The sequence below is a fragment of the Polyodon spathula genome, chromosome 19, assembly GCF_017654505.1.
Source record: "Polyodon spathula isolate WHYD16114869_AA chromosome 19, ASM1765450v1, whole genome shotgun sequence".
Classification (NCBI taxonomy): Eukaryota; Metazoa; Chordata; class Actinopteri; order Acipenseriformes; family Polyodontidae; genus Polyodon; species Polyodon spathula.
In genome coordinates this window covers 12123569-12148108 of record NC_054552.1, presented here as the reverse complement: position 1 = coordinate 12148108, position 24540 = coordinate 12123569, and the positions used below count along the sequence as shown (strand labels likewise).

At 40.0% G+C, this 24540-nt stretch overlaps 1 protein-coding gene across 1 annotated transcript in view; it reads right to left on the bottom strand.

Moving 5' to 3' along the window:
- pdhx (pyruvate dehydrogenase complex component X) overlaps positions 1–24540 on the bottom strand; it is a 58933-nt gene that overhangs the window by 23739 nt on the left and 10654 nt on the right. The window contains exons 4-7 of the mRNA XM_041218848.1: positions 19138–19238; positions 10028–10221; positions 7421–7519; positions 2376–2562 (exon numbers count right to left, since the gene is read on the bottom strand). Coding sequence (XP_041074782.1) covers positions 2376–2562; positions 7421–7519; positions 10028–10221; positions 19138–19238 — 581 coding nt within the window. The remainder of the gene's footprint in view (positions 1–2375; positions 2563–7420; positions 7520–10027; positions 10222–19137; positions 19239–24540) is intronic.

Genomic DNA, 24540 nt, shown 5'->3' with positions numbered 1-24540 from the left:
AACATTAAATAAACCTATATATGATAATTCAGAGCACTATAAAATCCTAAAAATAGTGGCCTTCTTCCTTCCTAAAACAGAGTGCTGTCATTTGTTAAGTTAAAGGCAAGCATACAACCAGAGGTGGAGAAAGAGGAAGATGAGTCCCAGTGCAGGACCTTATTGTGGGCCCCCCTTCCCAAATGTTAATTTAACCGTTAGTTATAAACATCAAAACATACCAAATCAAGCGTTCAAAATATTGAACTATATTTAATTGTCAGAATGTTAGCATGAATGAAACAGTAGGTAATAAAAACATTTTCTACTCACCTACTTTATTTTATTTTGTGTATATCTTTGCATCCAACATTACACTATTGTTTAATCTTAAACAAACAGGTTTAATCACTAACCTTACCTGGATTCCCCAGTTCTGAGATCACAGAAATGATTACAGAATTCACAATTTTGCACAAACATTTGCAGAAATTGTCTCACATAGGAAACAGTTTGTTTATTATCATTATTTTTAAATCAGAAATGCAGGCGTGTTGATTTGCTGTAGTTTATTTTGGTGCCTCCAGCAGCACCCAACAGCTTCCATCTAAACTACAAGGTGGAATCGTGCACACAGAATATAATTGCAAATGTCTGTGCTGAATAGTACCCCAAAACCTTCCATGAAGGCGTGCCTCGCACCAGCCTCCGGGGGAAAAGTTAGGATAATTAAGACAATAGCGATACCTGTTGAAATGAGAGAGGATACAATCTGACTTACTGGCACCGCACACCGGCAGCTACAGTGATACAAACGTGTAACATCTGCAAATATAAATGCCAAGGGTATTATCATTGTTCAAAAACAAATAAATCTAAACTTTCAAATGCCTCCGGGGCCCTCTGAGTGCGCGGGCCTGTGTGCAGTTGCACCTGCTGCACCTGCTATTGCTCTGCCACTGCATGCAACGTCCCCCAGCAATTGATGTCGACATTCTCTGTTGTGAAGACTTGCCCATACATTTAGACTGCACATTCTGCATCCAATGAATTGGTTGGAAGTGTAAGGCAATGCTTTGACAAGTTATATAGATGTGGAAATCGATAAGAAACATTCCCAAAACTCGGTTACCCTCAAGGGCATCTGGCATTCTTTAATAAAGGCTATATATGCAGCACGATCGTTTTCAAGTTTTGTCCCATGCAGGAATTCATTTTATTAGAACAGTGAAAAGAAAGAAAACATGCTATTCGGATCTATAAATTCTAACTGTGTTTAAAAAGTAAGCTGCAGGTTGTTTGAAGAAAGGTGGCTGTGCTAGATCGTTACTGTAGTGCTGATTTAACTTGGGTACAACTGACAGGAATGCTTTTTTGTCTGTGCTGACTTTCAAGTTTGTTTTCTGAAAGCTGTCGTTTGTTTTACGTTCTGTATAGCAGCCTTTCTTAGTGTGTGATTCTGAAGCTGAATAGCGATCGATTGTATTTTCTCTAAAGTCCCCTACAACACGTGCAAAATAATTTGCCTCCATCATCATGTAAAGTTTGACATGATCTTCAGCCGTAATATACCTTGCTTTCTTTGCTTTGTTGTCCATTTCTGGTATTTTACCTCCAATGCTGAGAACTAGATTTTAGCAACCTAAATCCAAATAACAATGCAACACTGACTTTGTCCCACCCCCTACTGCACAGTACAGGTCACAGAAGAGCCAGTACAGACACACTGATAGGTTGACTAAAACATCATTGTCATGTGAACATTAAGCAAGAAAAGTTAACCAATACTGTGCTTTTTTTTTTTTTAATGGTATTTTGTCCAAAGAGGTTTTTTTTCTTTTCTTTTACTTTCCTTTCTTTGGTTTTCTCTTTGTGTGTCAGTCCAAATGCACACAGTTGCTCCTTAGGACTATTTAGTTTTTTATAGTGTGTTTAATTTTTAAAGGTCCTGATTGCACCACTAAATAAACCTGGTTTCAGCGGGTCTTAAATTAGTGCTCAATTGTCTATTTGGGATCCCACGCAGTGGGGTACCAAATATCAACATCAGAATCAATTCGGCGAATATGCCGACCCGTGACGATGGGGCAGACACTCTATAAAAAGGCGCAAGACATGTCTTCAGAATACCAATTCAGTGCAATGTTTTCATTCCATTTATGTGGCACAGAATTTGGGACAAGCACCATTTGAACTTGCACTCGCATTTGCACTGTAATTAGAAAACAGCCCTATGTTTTTAAATATTTTGTATGAATTCATAACCTCATTTCTTTTCAACATATACATGTTAATGAATTTATTAACATAAATGTGAAAGGAATAATTGAAAATAGTCTGTAAAAATGACTTAAAATGGCAGTTTTCAGCAAGAATGAGGAGAAAATATAACTGACTGGTGCAGCTGGTTTTCCTGGGACTGAGATGGGAGGAATGGAAGGCCGTGGGTAAGCCTGGGAGGTGGATGTCGGATGTGCTGGCTGTGAGGGCTGTGGGGGCTGGGGAGCTGCAGAAGGGACTGATGCTACTTTGGATGCTGCTGGTCCTCTGGATCCAGTCTGCTTCAACAGGTTGAGGGCATCCCTGGAGGTGAGACAAAAGAAAGTGCAATAAAGACATGTATCTGGGAGAATACAGCTTCTTATGTTCTTATGAGCTTGTATAATGCAATGGTGACGCCACACTTGAGTTTTGTGTCCAGTTCAGGTCACCACAATACCAAAGGAACATTGTGGGCCTGGAGAAGGTCCAACAAAGAGCAACCAGAATAATCTTAGGGTTTAGAGGAGAGAGCCAAGAAGGCTGAAAGAATCTATTTAGCATAGAACAAAGATTAATTATGGGGGTCGGGGGGCATGTTGGAAGTCTTCACATTCTTAAAAGGAGTTGACAAAATTAACCCTATTGAACCAATATTGTAGACGAAGCACAGAAACCTGGATCAGAGGATACACAGTTGGAATTAAGTGGATAGAGGGAAGACACTTCCTCACAGAATGGGGGGGGGGGGGGGGGGGGTATGGAATTAGTTAGCTAGTCATGTTGTTAGTGGTGAATCACTTGGATCCTTTAAGACTTGACTTGACACAGTTCTGAGATCTATCAGCTACAGAAACGGGCAAGTACAGATGGGCCGAATGGCCTCCTCTCGTTGGTACATTTTCTAATGTAAAATGTATAAGTCAGTAGACAGTGCAATGATTTAGACTTCTTTGTTATGACAAAGACGGCACAACATGGCAAGTTCACAACAAAGTACATTCATTTACTGCACCTTATAGACACATGGGCTTATGATACAATCACATTCATTCAAGACCATCAGCAAGGTGTAACAAGTGTAAAGCAAGCTAATTAGGAATCGGCTAAAGAAATGTAAATGAAAAGTGGAATTTAAATACAGGTAGTCTAATTAAGAATATACACAGTCGCTGAAATTAGGTTTTATCATTAATATGAAAAGATAATGACTAATTACAACACAATCCTACAAGATGGTTGCTAGACCACCGTTCTTAATAGAAGATCAAAGGAATGACCACCCGTCAAATTCCTCATGGTATGTATTACACCTGCTGGTCTCTTTAAAACAAAACCATCAAAGGACAATGAAGTAGAGCCTGGTAAGTAGAGACTGGTAAGCTGCTGTCATCAAGCCCAGAAGTTTCTGGAACGTCCGACAGAGTGGACAGCATGGACCTGGAGTCCAAGCATACTCCTAGATAGGAGGCAGTGTGAGAAGGTGTGAGCTGGCTCTTCACATGATTCAATGCAAGGCCCTGCCGTTGAAGGTGGCTGGTGACAAGTTCCATGTGGGCTGGACATTCGGTACAAATGCACAGTCATCCACATAATTGAGTGCTCTGATGCCTTTGAGTCTCAGTAGGGCCAGGAAAGCCTCCACCCCATTAAAAAGGCACAGGGAGCTAGTGAGAGGCCAAATGGCAAGCCAGGGACCTGAAAGGTGAACTGCAGGTACTTCCTGTGTGCTGGTTTTATGGGGATGTGGAAATAACTGTCTTTGAGGTCCACCATGGTGAACCACTCACCTGGCCTGAGAGCGGTGAGAGTGCTGCAGCACATCGTCCACCACAGGACCCAAAGCCTGACCTGGAGTGATCGGGGCATCCTATAGTGATGCTTTGTCCCCATCAGGCACGCATGCCTGGGAAAGCCAAAAAGATGTTTGCGGCCAGCTACCAGCACAGTCAGGTTTCTGCCTACAGCCTACCCATTCAGTGTTGACAGACAGAGGAGGTTGGTGGTGAGGACCTGTGGCTGTCAGAGAGGGACCTCCGTAAATAGCACCAGTAGGCTGCTAGAATACTATTAATGTTGCCCACCCATGCAGCGAATGCTTTGGTTGAATAGGCATGCTTGAGGATCACCTCTGAGACCCGGCACTGTTTATTGGGCCAGATAGCGTCATTGGACAGAAGCGTTAAATTAGGCGCTGTAATTGAAGGCTCCACCAGCGGAAATTGGGCCAGGCCTATATAGGGTGTCCATACACCGGGAAACAGCAGCTGTAGCCAGGCCATCTCAAAAAGAAAATCTGAATGCACAGGGCGGTGGGGGTTCCTTGGGAAATGTGGTAGGCTCGTCAAAGATGAACTGCCTTTTCTCACCTTGTGTAGGCCGGGGCACTTGAAAGACTACTGTGGCCCTCTTGATCAGCGGTAGAAGCCTTGCTAAAAAGGAGTGCCTAACCGCAAGAGATATGCTGTCGGACTCCACGTCCTCATACGGGAATGCCACCTCCTGTTTGCCCATCTCCTCAGCTGCGATGGAGAGCACGTCATCCTGCTGCCAATCTGCGCTCATAGCCCTGTCACAGACCCCAAGGGAACAAGTGGGGCAGATGGCAGTGAACTCTGCGAGCACTGTTCCTTGGTGGGGAAACTGCTGCCCAGAGCTTCTTCATCTGTTCCGAGTCTGCCGTTCGCTTGGAAGGACGATTCTTCTTCCTCGGGGGAGGAGAGGCAGAGGAGGATGAGGAAGATCGTGATGACAGCTTCCAAAGTGGACTCCTTTCTTGGGTGTGTTGTCCAGTCTCCCTTGGCAAAGAGCCATGGGGTGAGGATGCAGCAGTCTAACAGAAGGTGATGGTGAAGAAGGCTGTGCAGCAGTGAGTGATGTAGAGCGCTCTGTAAAGCTGCAGGAAAGACATTTCTTCAGCGTGCGCCTGGAGAAATGTGCACAAACTTACAGAAACTGCGCTTCACCAGTGCCTCCTTCGTGTGCTCTGGCCCCAGGCAGGAAGAACATCATGCTTGTCCTCAACAGGCAGACTGGCCCTTGCAACTGAAACTGAGAATACCTTCAACTGTTTATGCCTGCCTCTGCTCACTAATCATTGGACAGCTGCAGAGAAAGTGCAGTCTATTAGTTGATTACAATTTTTGTAAAAAAAAAAAATGTAATTGTAAAAAAAAAAAAGTCTGATAATCTGTTCATTGGTCACACACACACAGTACCAGTCAAAAGTTTGTTTGCTAGAAACTAGTTTTTTTTCATAATTGACTGTTTTACATCATATACATTTCTGTAAATACTTGAAAATGAACACACATGTTATAATATACAAAACAAAACATAAGGAGTATCAAAGCAATGTTCAAGAAAATTCTCTCTAAATCTTGGATTCCTCAAAATATCCTCCCTTTGCCTTAATAACAGCCTCACAAACACGAGGCATTCAGTTAACAAGTTTCAGCAGGAAATCACCCAACATGTCTTCCCAGCTCTTCTGCAGCAATTCCCAGAGATGCAAGGCACTTGTGGGTAGCTTTGCTGTGACTCTTCTTTCCAGTTCATCCTATACAAGTTCTATGGGATTGAGGTCTGGAGACTGGGAAGGCCAGGTCATTAGACTGAATTGTCCTTTCACTTCTTCGCTAGATAGTTCTTGCACAACTTTGAGGTGTGTTTCGGGTCATTATCTTGCTTATCTGTGTTCTTTTAGTAATAGTAAGTAAACCAACATCCTGTGATCGTCTGGGAACATCTAGGGTTAAAAGATTATTTAAATAGCAAGGCCATTTATAGCCTTAGAAGTTAAAAGCAACACCTTAGAATCTATCCTAAAACAAGACAGAAAGCCAGTGCAGAGATGCACAGGGGTAATGTGTTCTTCTCTTTTAGTTACTGTTAAAACTCTAGCTGCAGCATTTTGTACAAGTTGCAGGTAAGATAGAACATGACTACGAGTCCTAGACGATACAAAAGCAAGCATCAATCTCAGCATCTGGTAAGGAAAAAATTCTTCAATTGGTGATATTTTAGACCAAAAAAAGACATTTTAGTAGCATTTCTAATGTGTGGTTCAAAAGAAAGATCTTGGTCGAATAGCACAACTAAATGTCTAATTTTGGCTTTAAATTCAGGAGAGAAGGGGCCAAGGAAAAAAATAAACTAATGTATCTTATTTTGTCGTTTCTGAGATCCCAGAATCATCACTTCTGTTTCATCTGAGTTTAACATTTTTGATGTCAGCAAGACAGGTACTAAGAATATTTGCAGCTGAGGTGCGAGGTGAGAGATGGATATAAAATGAAACCCATGTCTACGAATAATGTCACCCAAAGGTAGCACATAGAAAGAAAACAGAGTTGGGCCAAGATTCGAGACTTAACAGAAGAGTTCATTGAAATTCAATAATTCTCTCAATGGGAAAGATATTTATATTTGCTGACCTAATATAAAGCTACAGTGGCAGAGAACCTGAGTCATTGTTAAATCAGATACTCTGCATGACACTGAATCACCTCCAAGACTAGAAACAAGCTTTCTTCCCCGCATCTCTCTTCTTCCTAGGGCTCCTGTGGAGCTGGAGTGCAAGTTCCCATGGAAACAGACCTTAATGAAAGAGCTAGAGGGTCCGCTGGGTAGTGGAGGAGGGGGATCTGACACCAGCTGTAGAATGTGAAAGATATTCAACACCCACCTAGCTAAGTGAGAATGGGCAGCTAATACAGGTGATATACAGAGTTTAGCAGCTGGATTTCAGGCAGTAACACTATTTAACAGCACTGAAGCTATGTGGGGATCTACAAACCATTGAACATCCTACTAATTGTACATAGCTACAATAAGATTTCATGGGAAAAAAACGATTGTGTCTTAAATCACTTACCCTTTAACATTTAGTTCTTTTGACTTGTAAAGTGTTAAACCGCAGGAAGCATCGTAAAGGGAAAGCCATCTGTCTGTTTTACCTTCCTTTACAGTAGTTTAAATAAAACACTGCTATTAAAAGGAAACATTTTATCTAAGGTTGACTGCTTTCCTTATTTTAGCCATGAAGATATTAGGTATTTGAGGGTCGAGATGAGGTCATGCAGCCTCTTTGTAGGGTTGAATTAGAACCACACATGTGCACGCTTTTCTTTTCACTCTTGCCTACCCCTCTTTAACCCAGGTTTATCAGGCAGCAACTTACTCCTTGTTGATGAGGCCTCTGGGCCCAGATGGTTTGGCCTGTCCTGGATCCAGTCCGTGAGTGTCTAGGATGTGCCTGGCAGCTGGGCTAAGCCTTAGTCTGGAAGGGAAGGAAAGAGACACTAATATTAATCTCTTGGTTTTGTATCTTTGTAAAATACTAAAATAAAAACAACACCTGATGACTGAAACCAGTATAAGTTTATGCTTGCTAAAAAACAGCCTCCATATATCTCCAGAATATGATACACGCAATAATTTGTACTAAAAACAATGTAATTTGCAAGTTTCATCAGTATTGCATAAATGAGTTCTTTAGCTACATGAAAAAGAAATGTTAGTGTGACTGTAACAGGGCGATGTTACATACATGGGTCGTCACTGAATAATACCGAGGCAGACACAGAGCACTGGGTGTTGGCTTGCCGCACAGGTGTGCAGAATTAATTACCAACACAGTCTCGATGCTAGGGTACCAACAATGGTAATCCTAGCGCCGGATTTAATTAAGAAAAGAAAAAGAAGAATTTGCCACACAAGGCGAGCGCTAGTCCCATTAAAAGGAACGTCCCACTCCAGGCACCTACTACTCCACGCAAACCTTCTCTTACTGTTTTGAATGAACATCCCCTTAACATGACCTACTTCTGGGCTCCCGGAGTCCCGGCATCCTTATGGCGACTCCGGCCTCTTCAAATGGCCTCAGCTAGGCAATGCCTTCATGAGCACGATCTTGGAATGGAAGGGTTTTGTGTAGTAGTTCTCTCCATGTTGGATGATCTCCTCCTCGATGTCAACACTGCAAACCTTCGCTCAGAGCTGGTTTGTATGGCTATGGCCATGCAGTAGCCTCGAACTGTGGCGCAGACACTTTGAGCTGAGCACAGGCTCCCCCCGGGCACGTCCCCAGCCAATCAGGACCTCACAATCAACTCGGCCCCGAGCGAGCCTTCTTGCTCAATATGTTGCTTAGCAATGCGTCTCCTGTTGAGTGTCCCAGCTGCTTCCATAAAGGCACACATGCACTCAAGAACAAGCGATCGGGTCTCCCTGTCACATAACCTCCCCCTCAGTATGGCACCATCAGTCAGATCGATACCTCCGGCTGGTTCCTCTTCTATTTGGGGTTGGGTCCACGGTCGTCTTTTCAAAAGGCTTGAGAAACGGCAACAAGGGAACCGGCCGGTGTGGGCAAGGCCACCAGAGTGCAGGCTGGTTCTTCTGACTGCACATCCTGGCAGCCAACTTCTCTGGGCCTATCCTGCCTCATCTCTGTGGGACCAGTGACATCCCACTTCTGACATCAAGTGTAATAGGGCAATGTTACATGCGTGGGTTGTCACTAAAATAATACTGAGGCAGACAGAGCATTGGGTGTTGACACACCGCACAAGCACGCAGATTTAATTATCAACACAGGCTCGATGCTAGGGTACCAACAATGGTAATTCAAGCACGTGACTTGAGTAAACAAAACAAAGCTAAAAATAAAAGTTTGCCACATAAAAGGCGAGTGTCAGTCCCACTAAAAGGAACGTCCCGCTCCAGGAGCCTACTACTCTACGCAAACCCTCTCTACACTGTTTGAGATCAATATCCTCTAAACTGACCTATATCTGGGCTCCCAGAGTCCCGCATCCTAACGGCAACTCCTTGGCTGGGGAACGCTTTCTCGAGTATCATCTAGCAGTGGAAGGGTTTTGTGTAGTTAATCCATGGAGCGGATGCTCTCCGCCTAGATGTAAACACATCACCCATCTGTGTAGCATGGCAGTGCAGTCGCCTGTACGGAGATCAAAAGTCCCCAGAGCACGCCCCCCAGTCAATCAGGACCTCCCGATCAACTCGGTACCAGGCGAGCCTACCTGCTCAATTAGTTCCTTAGCAATACATCTCCAACTGTACGTCCCAGCGATGAACCAGTGACCGTCTCTCCTTGTCACAGTGATCTACAGACTGCATTTGTAGAGTCATACACCAAATATCCCTCCACTATATCCCTCGGTGGGGATACACATCCCTGGAGGGTTAGTGATATCTGAAAACATGGAATAGCAGCCACTCTTCTAGGAGATACACAGTTCCCTACTGGAAGAGGCAGAGAAGCTTCTACTCGTCTACAGCAAACGGCTGCTGGGCTAGGTCACAAGATACTACGTCTGAGCAACTCCATCACACTTTCCATGTGCTTTGCCCATTTTAACACTGTCAAAACAGAGTATGCAATCCTACATTACAGGAGCTAAAAAAAGAAACATGCAACTCACCTCACTAACTCATACACAATCCCTCTAATCTTATCAGAGGCCATGGGCCTGCAAACCCAGCACCTCAGAACTGACCTAGGGAGACAGACAGTCCAACCTAGTGTTGAGTTGAGGGACTGGGCGGCAACATGGTTTAATGTTTAGAGCTGTAGGGCTGGGGGGCATGGTCAACAGCAGTACTTAGAGTACAGGGAATGGGAGACAATGTGGCTATGTCCTTAGAGCAGAGGGACTGGGAGGTATTGTGGCTATGTCCTGAGGAACTCAGGGCTGCCTGGTCTAATGGGACTGTATAATGATACAAGTAAGGGACTGGGAGGAGGGTGGTCTTGTGGACTCACTGTCCAGTCTCCACACGTGGTTCCACTTTACGCGAGACAGTTCCTGTGGGTGCTGCAGAGGAAGGGGGGGTTGGCGGCGGAGCTGCTGGGGAGCTCTCTGGTGCTGGAATCTCCACCTGCTTCCAATCCTGTCCTTCATCCACCATGAGGGCGATCAGAGTACCCAAACGCACACTCTGGCTGCCCTCCTTGATCTGCAAAGAGAGAAAAAAAAAGCTTTAAAAAAGGTCCTGTCCAAAAACACATGGGATATTTCAAATAAGGAATTCAAGCTGAAGAAGTAAAACAGGTGGTACTACATAGTCCCACCTCAATGTACGTATCTTCAACTCGTCATTCAAACCAGACTAGTTCTGTTTTTTGGGTTTTTTTGTTTTGTTTTGTTTTTTACTTTATTTGCCACAGTATGCTACATTTAAATAGATAGGAGAGCAAGGGAGTAGAATTAGTCTACATTGACAGACAACATTCAGAGGGCGTGTACAAGACCAGAGCTTTCAAGCCGAGAAAAGGTCAAACACACAAATACTGTATTTATGTATTTTCCAGCAGATTGATTTGGAACAGTGATTAAACATAGTTTGAAAGATAACATTCAAGGTACTTTACCAGAGATTAAAGCCCTCATACTAACCAAACAGGTTAAAGGAAATTTCCGATCCATTTTCAATTTTTGAATCAGTTGAATTAGAAGTGTTTTATAAAAGGGTAAAGCAACTCAAAGTTGTGAATAGGTTTGTCGACTCAAACACAGCTTAATTTGACAGTAAATATCCAAAGCACATTGTTCTTGTTCCCAGGCAATAATCCCCTACACTTCTGAAAAATAAACTAAATAAATACACAGTGCATTATGATTACACATTTACAGTCTTATTTTAATAATAAAATATTGTACACATACATGTGTATTTTATTTTTATTATAAACATATTTGTCAATCTTCATGTTTTAATAGGTTTCACAATCGATTGACTGTGCACGTCTAAAAAAAAACTAATATTGCTTCTGTTCAAATCTAGTTAAAAAATGTAATAATTTTTTTATATATTCCAAATTAGCGTTCAAGTAAAAAAATAAAAAATAATAATAATTCGCTCAAATATCCCCACATGTACATGCTTGACCACAAAGCATTTGGGCCATTTCACATAAAAAATGTATAGCCTGCACCCCATCTGCTGTACAACAGTTTCCAGAAGGACCCCCCAGCTCAGAGACACCTTTCCTCCACTGTCCTGTGCTTTCAGTGACCCTGCACTCTTTCGTTCTCCAGCCCCTAGCATTCTGCCAACACGGATTGATAGAAAAAAAAAAAAAAAAAAAAAAAGAGGCTATCAGTGGAAATTTCCCTTGATGGAAAGAGAAACCACTCCTTCAGTCTGGGGATTTTCCATTTCAGACATGCCTACTTGCTTCTCTGGGTAGGATCCAGATGATATCAAACAGTCAGGACACTGACTTATTATTTAATATGTGTTTAATTTCTGTCACCTATTTTTCATCCCACCTCCCCTTGCAGCCTTGCTGTTCTTTTCTCTGCTCCTTTACAACATTTTACATTATTAAATTGGTAAACCAAACCCCTTGTCTACCATTCTGATCTGAAAAAAACACTACGATGGATTTTCATTTTAACATGATGATATCTTGCACTTCCTGCGTTATTTCACTTCAGCACTGTCTTCAGGGTCAAAGCATGTTACTGGCTGAAAGCATGTCATTCTATAGGGGAGTATCTGACTGCCTAGTGAATGGGTGGGTACAATATCACCTCCAAGTGGAATGACCAAGCAAATGCAACACTAAATAAAGGCATGGCTGCAAACAGAGATTTATTTCACCACTTATTGTACCATATACCATGTTTTAAAATAAAAAATAAAAAAAAAAACAAGTTAACTAACATGTGCTTCTTTCAAAACTGGGCATTTGAGACTTAACGAATAGATGTACACTACCTGTACTGGACAACCGTGGTCAGGCAACTTAAATGAGAAAGCAGTTGTGATACTGTTAGTGGCAGTGGATTGACAATTACATACAATTCATCCATGGTGATGGGAATTGTGAAATCACAGGAGTTTTTCCTGGAATTAATAGTCATACTAAAAAGGAAGGCTTCTTTGTGTAACAACAGGACATTTTTTAAATGTTTACCTCATGTGCTTGTAGGAAGCACAACAGATCTGGAGACTTCTAAATCAGTCCAGATTTATATTGGTCTAACTGTATAGCAGTACTAAAAACAAACGTAAAAGTTAGAAACATGTCTGAGAATAATTGCGCTATATTGCAAATATTTGTTTCTACACCAACAGAATAGTACATCTGTCAGAAGGCTGCAAGTTTAACAAGAGCAGTCCCACTAATAACAAAATCGCAGTACCATGCCATGAAATCGGTAACAGGCTATAAACCACCTGTCAGATTTGCCTTGTCCTCTACATTAAATCTTAACTTACCTGTGATTTTAAATACAGTAGGACACGCAGATATAGAGTTTTGGATAATTAGGTTTTGTATAAATCGAGCGTAACAATTAGTCTACATCTTACCCCAAATCTAAATGGCAAATCTACAGTTAAATGGCAGCTTTCTGCAGCTCTGATTAATGATATCATCTGTGAAGGCCTTGATATGCATGCTGTCCAAACTCCTCGGAAGTGCACCAACACCCTATTCTCTTAAAGGGGAGCTCTGCTTTGTATCGGATTCTTTGCAGCCACACAAAGCTTGCTTACTGCTGTGCCGCTATTTAGAATTACATTGCAGCTGCTTATTCAACCATTACCCAGAGTTTGCTACAGATCAACAGGACAAACAGAGCTGACAAAACCTCTAACCATGGCTCTACGTTTCGTTTTTTAACTACTGGCTCCTCGGGCCACTGAGCTAGTGTTTTCACTGGCCTGTTTCTAACTGTGTGTGGTAACCAAAGAGAGCCCACGTCTCAAAAGAAAGTGGCTAAACGAAGCCTTTCAATACGTTACTTCATCCACTTAACCTCAACTAATTATTTTGAAACATACTTTGAAATGGTAATATTATTTGTTTTGGTCATCCCTCCACCAGAAAAAAAAAACAATTTGATCAAAGGGCATCAAATTTGCCAATTTTATTAAATTCAGACAGTGTTCTGACCATGTTACAAAGCTCTTATTTTCCAAGCACACAACACCTGCCCTATTTACTCATCATTATATGGGTTCTATATTGGAGGTAGCACCAAACAGTCGACCAGATTGTGAAGTGTGCAACCTAGTAACGAAGAATGACATTTTAGAACATTAATAAACCGTGATAAACAGCACTGTTACAAAACAGTGTGTTCACAAATAGGGCACCAGACATTATCAAGTACATGATTTTTTGTTTTTTAAGTGGCGACTAGTCAACATATTCAATGAGTCTTACCTCAACTACTCAACTCGTTCTACCCCTATTATGCATCATCTACCACAAATGGAAAAACCGCTTCTTGAAAAGGACTGCACTTGGGCTGAAATGACCTCCTGTAATTCCGTAGGTGTGCCATGCTTTTAAAGGTCATCTTTGAAATAAGATGTAAAACAGAGCCAGTATATATGTGGAAAATGCTTACTGAATAAAAGCATAGAGCATTTACCATGGTTCCTGGTTAAACCCACTCAAATGAATATAATTCACAGTAAATGTATTTATAGTCCTGGATTTAACAAACATATTTGCATTATCATATTAAAAACAATATTTTAATTACTATCAAGTAACGGGGTGTAGTTTCTAGAATAAATCATTTCCATTCCCTCGATTGTTCTGAGAACACAAGCTTGCCATCATCTGGCACTCTGTAATACTGCAACCATCACTTCCAACTCTCTAAACACCAGGCTTCACAGACCGAGATAGTGCCAATCACATGTCTATTAAGCCCCACTTACAATTACCACTCAAAGCCAAAAGGTTGGAAGGGTTGAGTTCCAAAAGCCAAGATGCTCTTCTTGGCCACAGAAGAGGAGCTTCAAGGGGTGTTACATTCCAATTAATAAATGTTTATTAAGATAAAGCAAGTTTAAATGTTTACCCTTTAATATACAGTACACCCTCGCTATAACAAACCTGTTGGGTTCCAAGCCTTTGTTCGTTATATCAATGGGTTTGTTATAATGAAATGGCAATCAAAATGAATGATAAACTGTTGGAGTAAGTTAATGAGATGAGACTGTGAACACAAGTAGAATTACACTGACCTGTTCATCTCATGTATGCAGTATTTTGCCTTTGCAAAAATTGAAGCTGAATATTTATTCAAAATCAAATCTGACATGAATCGTTTCAAAATCCAACATGCAAGAATCCCAAACTGAGCTTTTTTTTTTTTTTTTTTTTTTTAATCAATTTTGCTTTGCCGCATCGTTGCTGAACAAGCCAAAAAATTGCTTTTTGACAACCTATATTCACGACAGAAATATATCTGCGTTTCTCATTTTTTTCAAAAGATCAATATTGTTTTCAGCTTTGTTGTAACAGAAAATTATTTTTTGTTTTGGATGTATAGTTTCACAGTGCACGCTTTTTATTAAGACAGAAGAGTTGACGTCACTGTGGAGGTGGCACCCCGTGCCTACAGACCAGGATGTTGACAGTGTGTGTTTATATGATCTCTGTAACCACTTTGTTCGCTCATGCCATGAAACACTCCAAAATAAATCAATGACTGCAACAGGGTTCTCCCCAGGCCTTATCAACTGGATGGGCCACCCAGCTGAAAAACCCTGAGCCATCCGTCTTTCAAATGCTACTGTGTCTTTACCAATAAGGACTGATTGCACTGTTAGCAGACTATTTCACTTGCGCGCGCTGTGTGAAAAAAATAACCTTGGAAGCACATGACAGCTGTGTTTCTGTGTTACGTCTTGACACTACATTTAACCAATCAGAAAGCTGAAGGGGTGGGTTTTCTGTTTTAAGCACTTGGAGAGGCTGACACGTTAAAATGACTTCTAAAAAAATAACCGATTATTTTCAAAGCAAAAATAGTGACAATGAATGTGGAAATTACCAAACTGAAGTGGATGATGAAAAAGAAAATGCAAAAAATGAAAAAGAGCAGCATGACACACTCAACGAAGAGCAACTTGTAAAAAGCGAACTGGAAGAACTGCAGGAGGGGCCAGTGCACAAAAAAAAAAGAAACATTGTGATAGTGGGTATGAGGTTATGTGGGAAAAAATAGAAATGGCTTTTTTACAGGAAGGAATTGGATGGTTTGATGTGCAAGCTCTGCCAGAAACAAGAGAAATCACAAAGGATTAGGGGGTGAATGGAGTAATGTAGCCTGTGTACGAATTTGGGTGGTTTACTATTTAATTTCTTATTATTGAAATTCTTGGTTTTATTATATATCTATGGCAAGGCAATTTTATTTTTCCATTAAAACTGCTCCTGCCTAATGCTCTGCCAGCCATATATACATAATTCCTGGGCAGAACCCTGTATAATATTAGTGTATTGTATTACTTGTGTGTATAAAAAAAAAAAAGAACCCTAGAGAAAAAAAGAACCTTATACTATACAGTTACTACTGTATATACCCCAAGATCAACAACTGATAAAGTATTAACACCCCAAGAAGTCACCATATATTGTAGAACTGACTCAGGAGGGGCCCCGGGGATAGAAGACCCAAACAAAGTGGACAATCATCACCTTTACTGTCCTAAGATTTCCAGGGCTTTCCCCTTTGCCATTGGAAGATTGGGAAGACTGATACATTGTTGCTGTTGACCTGGATGAGCTCTACAGAAATCCAAACAACATTAGCATGTGTCTGATTGAGAGCAAAGATCGACCAGGCAGAGATTTACTGTCCCACCATGCAACACGCAGCAAAAGAGAGCTCTCTGGGGACCAGTGTGAGAGTTTGGTAGCAACGCACTGACAGGGAAAAATGTATTGAGCTCACACCTCTAATGCAATTCCAGGCTGTTAACAACACAAGACCTGAAGAATGCAATTACACTGCATTCCCCAGAACGAGAACTAGGGAAAAGTACGCTGCAGAATGTTCTACTTAACCACGTTGCATTAATTACAGTTTTATTCACCACACTATTGATCCTCAAAATGCCTTGAAAAGCCCTGAAAGCTTCTTCCTTAGTTATTTAGTGCATACGATTTGATGCTGTTTTCTGTACATCAGAACAGTGTGTAACAGGATCAGGGACTGTTCTACAATATTGTCTGCCCTTGTCTAGTTGACACCCACAGCACAGGCAGGGCTGGGGGTAACTGCTCACAGGTTTTCACAGAAATAAATTCTTTGGGTCAACAACAGTTAACTGCATCATCCTCTGGAAGACATTTTGAAATGCAATACTGCTGTATTAGAGGACTGACAGTAAATATCCACAAAATAGTTAATTACCTCAGGGATCCATTGCATCATCTTCACTGTCTTACCATTTACCAGCTTACCTATATCATATATGTTTCCATCATTCTCTATTGTTGTTTCTGCCTACCAAGCTTCCCAGCAAAAAATTAGCTTTTCAACTGCTGAAGATACTCCAGAAAACTGAAATTTTGAAGTGAGGTGTTTTGAAAAACAACCACTAGGGGTGTGCAGCTGATGTTTCTATGTCCTCTATTCCCACGTACTAACTCACAACGCAACCACTAGTGTAGACCTCTAAAATTACTTCACTTCAGTAATTCAGCTTTAAGGATGTTTTTTTCCCCCCAATAAACAGACCCTGTGTTCACAAAGAAATCCAGATGGTATTAAGTATCCATTTTAACAGTCATTCAAATCAAATCAGAGATTATTTAAAAATCAATAACGATGTCCATCAGATTAAAATGTTGCTATTAATCTATTTGAGTTTAAGGCTCTCAAGTTAAAGTCTGTTTGACATAGAGACTTTCTTTATAAACCTTTTTCTAATAGATTGGAAAGATTTTACATAGTACACCACATTTTAGACAAACTGAGAATTTTCTATCCACTCCACCATCTCCACAAAAAGACTGAACCTGTGGAACAGCAGCAGTTCTGTTTTTTCTGCTAATGAAGTGGTTTCTCCCTGGAGCTACCCACATATCAGGTTCCCTTTCAAAAAATGTAATTACACAAAAATGAAGTCTATGTGCAACCCTAATTGCGACAGGAAGCCTGTCCAATTACTCAGGAGATGTGACAGACTGTTTAAATAATGACAGGTTTCTTTTGATTTATCTCGAGTGTGTGTTTGTTTCAGGCAAAACGTTGGCTATTCTCATTGTTGGCGAGACAATGAGGCTTAATGAAGAGGCAGCACTATCTCACAGGGGGATGAGACAGTGATTAGATTTTTCAGATTGTGATCTGGCTTTGCTGGATCTCTATCCCATACAAACAATTATTGCTGTAAAACTTGAAAAATGCAAGCCAGAAATGTACAGTGTAACAGAAAAAGCAAGGCTACCTGACAGTAAATCTATACATAAAAAAAAAATATATATACATACCCATGATATCATGGTGCAGTAAGCTACACGCTAATTAGGTGTTTTTCACAACTGATGGGTGGCATTGCCAGATAGTTGCAAAATGATGCTTAATTATTTTCACACCATTTAGCAGATCGTTCTGATGATACATGTATATCACATCTGCAATGTCATTTTAGGTTTCATCTACCCTTAATTAAAAAAAAAAAAAAAAAAAAACAGCTTCACTTATTAAATGAATTGTCAACCTGACATTGCAAAATATAATATGCTAGTTTAGTTTTATCATATTCCAAATCAATCTGAAGCAGTTCCTCTCTCTATGCTCTGAATACATAAGCCTCTACCGTGTATATGACTATATATATAACAATTATTTATCTACACATCCCATAAACTTCTTTTAAAAGTTCAAATTGCCAGTTCAACAGTCAACAAATAGTGCTATACAAGAGGAATATCTTTATAGCAAGATTTAAGTTCTAAAACACAACTACAGGTTTTCAGAAGTAGTTTCCAGTAGTTTTATAACTACAGTTTTGGCAAGGGGGTGCCATTCATTTTTTTTATTTTTTATGGGTTACACAATTCCGGGGAAAGTTCCTGTACTCAGTGCTGTGTAATAGTTTGTGCAGTGTCCTTTGTACAGGGTTAGATTTTGTCCCTCTAACTCCTCAAGGACAGCTCCTATTAATACCACCCTAACAATTAATTAAAAGCTAGATAAAACAAATAATGTATGCATCTCAATGCTTCTTAGTTCTCTAGGCTGGGAGTTCCAGAGTGTAGGTTATTTTTCAAGTGCATGAGTGCAAATGAGTTGGTCCCACAGCTGTAAATTCTCTAAATGTTGAAAGAACATCATTCTACACATTTCAAATCAGTGGTTATCATATTCTGTACAAAATGATACACAGTAAAGCAACATAACCAAAAGCCTTTTAAAGCATGCAGTACAATACATTCCTCTTCCTCCTGCGCTGTCTATCCACCTGTTTCCATGGAAACTGCTAGCTGCTGTTCCAGCAGCAATTAAGAGTCTTTTTTCAATGACTGATGGACCCTTCCAGCAACAGAATTAGTGATTTTAAAAATAGAACATGCAGAATTGTAGTATAGATTTTTTTGGTTGCACATATCACTGTGTTTCAAAAAATGGAAAATCACCCTTTATTGTCTGTCATATGTTTCAGATCCTATTCTATTCTACACAAGGAACCACAAGGTACACAAGCCTACTGCAGACACAAAACCAGTGTTCCAGAATACCAAAAGTCAAGAGATGCAAAGGAAAGGCACCAAACAATTGGGACAAAACTACTATCTCGTAGAATGTAAAAGGAAATTAACATTTCAAAATGATGTACTTGCATTATACAGTTAACAACATTTTACAATTTGATGTACAGAAGTGCAGATGCTGTATAATGACCAAACATGGGACATGTAGATGGTGGTGTAATATAGCTAGCCCACACATGTAATGTGAAAAATGTCCAGTAAGAGGGCTCAAAGGTATATAATAAATAGACAAAAATGAAAGAAACTAACAAGCACAGTAGGAATTACTAGAACAAATTCAGTTATTCTATGATGGACATAATTAATCAATCTCTCGGATTTTCTCCTTTACTCACCAGGATTTTGGCCAGAACACCATCCTCATTGGAGTCCATAGATATCACAGCTTTGTCTGTCTCGATCTCACACAGCGCGTCCCCGGCACTCACAGACTCCCCTGCAAGGAACCAGAGCAATTCAATGACAACTGTGCAAGAACCATGTTCCCTTATGATACTGTTTTCATAACTAAAAAACTTTGCTCTTTGTGAATCATTTCCAAAAGGGACTAAGGGATTGATTTTATCATTTAAAAAAATTGGGATGATAATTTTTCCAAAGTTTTGGCTTTAGAAATTCTGTGAAACTTGGTACTTTTGGACAAGTTTGTGCAAACGTTACATAATTCTAAACCAGGGGTATCCAAAGATGGCCCTTCTACTCCTGGTCCAATTAATCTTGGAGTGGAATGGCTCTCCAGGACTGTGACTGGACTAAACAATTAATTGACAGTTTTATTGTTTGTTTGTTTGTTTTTCAAATATTGTTTATGCAGCAATTGTTTAGCTTTTTGTCAATATTGGGATTTGGGGCATATTTGTACACCCCTTAAAAAGTCACTAACACCACCTAAAAAGCGTTTAACCAAAATACAAAGTGCATTTATTGTAGGAATTTGACAGTTAATACTAGATTATTTTGTATGAACAAAATTAACTGAACTAGAAAAGGGTTTTGTCTCTGCTGCTGTAACTTCAAAAGTCACATAACCTCAATATGGCAGCAGGGTGTCGTTAGTTTCAACAACACAGAAAAACTGAAATTGACAGCTTTAATGGTTTACAAGATATTAGCAGTGCAGTGGAGGCAGTGGTAATTTTTATTTAAAGTATATATAGATATATATATATATATATAATACATTACACAACACATACACACACAATACATATATATTGTATGGTTTGTGTGGTTGTGTGACACCAACAACACACACCACACACACTACTGGTCAAAAGTTTTAGAACACCCCCATTTTTCCAGTTTTTATTGAAATTTAAGCAGTTCAAGTCCAGTGAATAACCTGAAATGGTACAAAGGTAAGCGGTAAACTGCCAGAGGTTAAAAAAAAAAGTTTAGGTTACCAAAAACTGAAAAATAATGTACATTTCAGAGTTATACAAAAAGGCCTTTTTCAGGGAACAAGTAATGGGTTAACAACTTACAGCTGTTCTGCAGCAATGGAAGTAAATTAAGCCTTGAAAGTTGATACTAACAATTCCTACAGGTGTCCCAACTTTTGTTGATTACTTGCAAACCCTCTGTCTGTATAAAAGCACTGTTGGAACAGACTGTGTTACTACACCCTCTTAAGCATTATTTGGACAGTATTGTACTGCAGGAAGTAGTATATTGCTATCATAATGGCGAGAAAAAGGCAATTAACAAAGGAAGACAGACAGACCATTATAACCCTTAAAAGTTTAAGTCTTTCCTTTAGAGAAGTTGCAAAGAAAGCCAAGGTGTCAGTGAGTACAGTTTCCTACACCATCAAAAGGCACTTGAAAACTGGAGGAAACTCTGACAGGAAGAGGTCTGGCAGACCCAAAGCCACAACAGAATCAGAAGACAAGTTTCTGAGAGTCAACAGCTTGCGTGATAGGTGGCTCACAGGACAACAGCTTCAAGCACAGCTTAACACTGGTCGAAGTAAGCAAGTCTCAGTTTCAACTGTGAACAGAAGACTTCGAGCTGCAGGTTTGACAGGTCGAGTGGCAGTAAGAAAGCCATTGCTAAGATGGCAAAATAAGAAAAAGAGGCTTGCCTCGGCCATGAAGCACCACCAGTGGATTACTGAAGACTGGAAGAAGGTCTTATGGACCGATGAATCAAACTTTGAAATCTTCGGTTCATCACGCAGGGTTTTTGTACGCCATCGAGTAGGCGAAAGGATGGTTCCTCGGTGTGTGACACCAACTGTCAAACATGGAGGAGGAAGCGTGATGGTCTGGGGCTCTTTTGCTGGATCCAGAGTCGGCGACTTGCACAGAGTAAATGGCTCCCTCAACCAAAACAGCTACCACAGCATTTTGCAGCACCATGCAATACCCTCTGGTATACGCCTAGTTGGGCAGGGGTTCATCCTACAGCAAGATAATGACCCAAAACATACCTCCAGGCTATGTCAGAATAACCTTAGAAGAAAAGAACAAGACTGTAGGCTTCAAATCATGGAATTGCCAGCACAGTCTCCAGTCTTAAACCCCATCGAGCTGGTTTGGGATGAACTGGACAGAAGGGTGAAAGCAAAGCAACCTACAAGTGCAACAAATTTGTTGGAACTTCTGCAACAGTGTTGGGAAGAACTTTCCGAACAATATTTGATTTCCATTGTAGAAAGGATGCCATGAGTGTGTTCTGCTGTTATACCTGCAAAAGGTGGCTACTTTCAGAGTGAAAAATTTAGATTAAATTTTGTTAAACAAAACGATTCCATGATTTCTTTTTTTATCTCCAATTGTTAATTTGTTCTACGCTTTAATTTCAGAGTACACCGAGACATTAAACTGTGTAAATTTCAATAAAAACTGGAAAAATTGAGGTGTTCTAAAACTTTTGACCAGTAGAGAGTGTGTGTGTGTCATATATATATATATATATATATATATATATAAAAATGTGGTTTTAATTGTAAAATTAGAAAAACTAAGAAAAAGCTAGTTTGTAGAAATATAACAATGAAGAGAGTCTACAACAAATATATACGTTTGGAAAAATGCAGTTTTGATTGTAAAAATAGGAAAACAGAGATAGAAAACCTATTTTGTAAAGAGTTCCAGTTTCTCTGACAACAGAAGACAGAGCATTCCATAATTTAGCAAGACATCACATATTTTGGGACACCAAAAAAAGTGCATTACAATAATCCATCCTAGATGAAACACAGACATGCATTAGTCTTTCAGCATCAGGTAAAAATAGGTCTACATTTAGCCATATTTCTCAAATGATAAAAGGACACTATAGTAGCTTCTTAATATGAGTCTCGAATGATAGATCAGGGTCAAATATGACCCCCAAATCTTCATTTCTAGTTCAAACGACAGACTGCTAGTCTAACAAGTAATTCCACGTTTTTTAGATGATTCTGAGAGCCCACTAGCATAACCTCAACATTCAACATTAAAGTTCTGAAACATCCAACACCTGATGCCTGCAAGGCAAGCAGCTAATAACATGCCTAGCTTTAAAAGACAAATGTAGCCAAGTATCATCAGCGTAACAATGGAAGTTCACTCAATGTCTGTGGATAATGTCACCTAAAGATAACATGTATAGAAAAAAGAACACAAAAGACCTAAAATAGAGCCCTGTGGAACGCATCTGGCGAACACTCCCAAGAAAATGTTGAGAAATATATTGCCCATCTGATTTATAACCAATCATGAGTGATTAAAAATGTCAAGAGTCGGCAATATGTTACAAAGATAATGCTGCAGTTCAGTAACAGCAGATCAAGGGACTATATTGTAATCTCATTATTTTTGGGTTTGCAATCCCGCCGTGTACCCCCCCAATACCATTGCTGGTAGAGGGGCAAATTGTTTTCTTTTTGGTCTTATAATAAACACGGATCATTTTTGGGAGACGTACTGTTTGGGCAGTCAATTTGTTCCACCACACCACTTGTACCTGACGACAGTAACGTAATGCATTTCTTGCAAACTTTGCAGGCTGGTGAGATGACCAAAGAGTGGCAATAGTCTAAAATCATGGCTTTAACCTGGTGTAGTACCAAATATCATATTGAAAAATAAAATACATGTCTGCTTAAGCATGTTTCTTTCAAAATTGCACATTTGAGACCCGTATATTGAATGGATGTGCATGTCAGAGATTTTGTAAAACTATTTTGTTAGCTACAACTAATTTAAGACAATAACTCAAAATGTACAGTCCCTATATAGCAGAACCTTAAAAAGGTCACAAGACCTCAATATGACAGCCTTATTAGACCAGAGGTCAAAGACTTAGCTTACAGGGTTTACATAAAACTTGGGACACAGGTCAAAGTGAAGAGTGCCATTAGATTTTGCTTGAGGTGTTTCCATAATACTGAAAATATAAAGTTGCTAGATGAATGGTTTATTGGACATTAGCAATTGCAGGGGCAGTGATGGACTAGAAAACTCATACAAGCTCCCGGAGATGCTTAATTAGTTTCCAACAAAAGCAGTGTATGGCAAGGTCAGTCCTGTAGTTGAATTATTAATGAATATTGACTCCTTAGAGTGAGAAATACAAATAATAAAATTAAATAAAGCTACACTGTGAAGTCCAGTACTCACCTCTCATCCTTGAGGGTATAGTACTCCCATTTTAACATGCTCTAGATAATACTCTAACAATCAGTTTAAACTCTAGCCAGTGGCACGCCCTACTCAGTCTGTATCACTCCTGCCATTAACAAAATACCCTGGAATCATTTCTGACAGTACATGACTAATAAAATACAGCCATATCTTTAAACAATAAAAGAAATTCTCACAAAAACCGAAAACAAACACTGTGAAAAACCTAACAAAATGAAAAAACCCAATCTAAGCTCTCTGCCTAAAGTGGAGTCCCATAGCAGGAAGCAGTGGTCTGTCTGCTCTGACAGAAAGCACCCGAGGCTGAATCAAGTTAGTCGGGCAGCTAGCTCCACTTACCTTCAAACCAAAATAAGGGCCCACAATCTAAGATGAATCTCTCTCTCATTCTAATATGACAATTTGAGAATCTTCAAGCTTTTTGAGCGACAACAGGAAATAGTTTCAAAGGGTGGTGGAACTAAGAAGAATGTAGAAAACATACACCAAGGAACTATGTATTTTACAGTGTTATTATTATTGTGGGGAATGGGAGGTACAGGCTGTGTTCACATTAAGATTGTTATATGGGGGGGTTGGTTCCTTTGCTGTGTAGTGTGAACAACTAAGTTCACTTGGTAAATGGCGGTGGTCTCGGTTCACTTGGTAAATGCAGGTGGTCTCGATTCACTTGGTAAATGGAGATCAGGGTAATACTTCCGATTGACTTGCTATCAGTGTATACCCCGCACTAGGTATTCATTTTTATGGTATAAAAAAAATCTGTCAGAACATCCCTGTTAAACTAGTGGGGAAAATAACAAAAGCACTCGTTAAATTTAAATTAGGCGACTGCAAAAATTAAATGCGAGTTAAAAGTAGGATCGGGGATAAACAATTCACATAATTTGTCAGCTCTGCTTGACATAATATTAAATGGGACCAGAATTAGGTTCAGGCAAGATATGAAGGTAAAGGCAAAGATGGTTTTGTAATTAACAGAGTTTCATTATGAAATAGAATCAGCTAAATTTGTTTAAAGGGATGTCACCTGATTAAAAATAAAGCCCCAAAACTTCTACTTGTGTGTGTGTGTTCAAATTTACTTCTTAGCAATATGGACCTCTA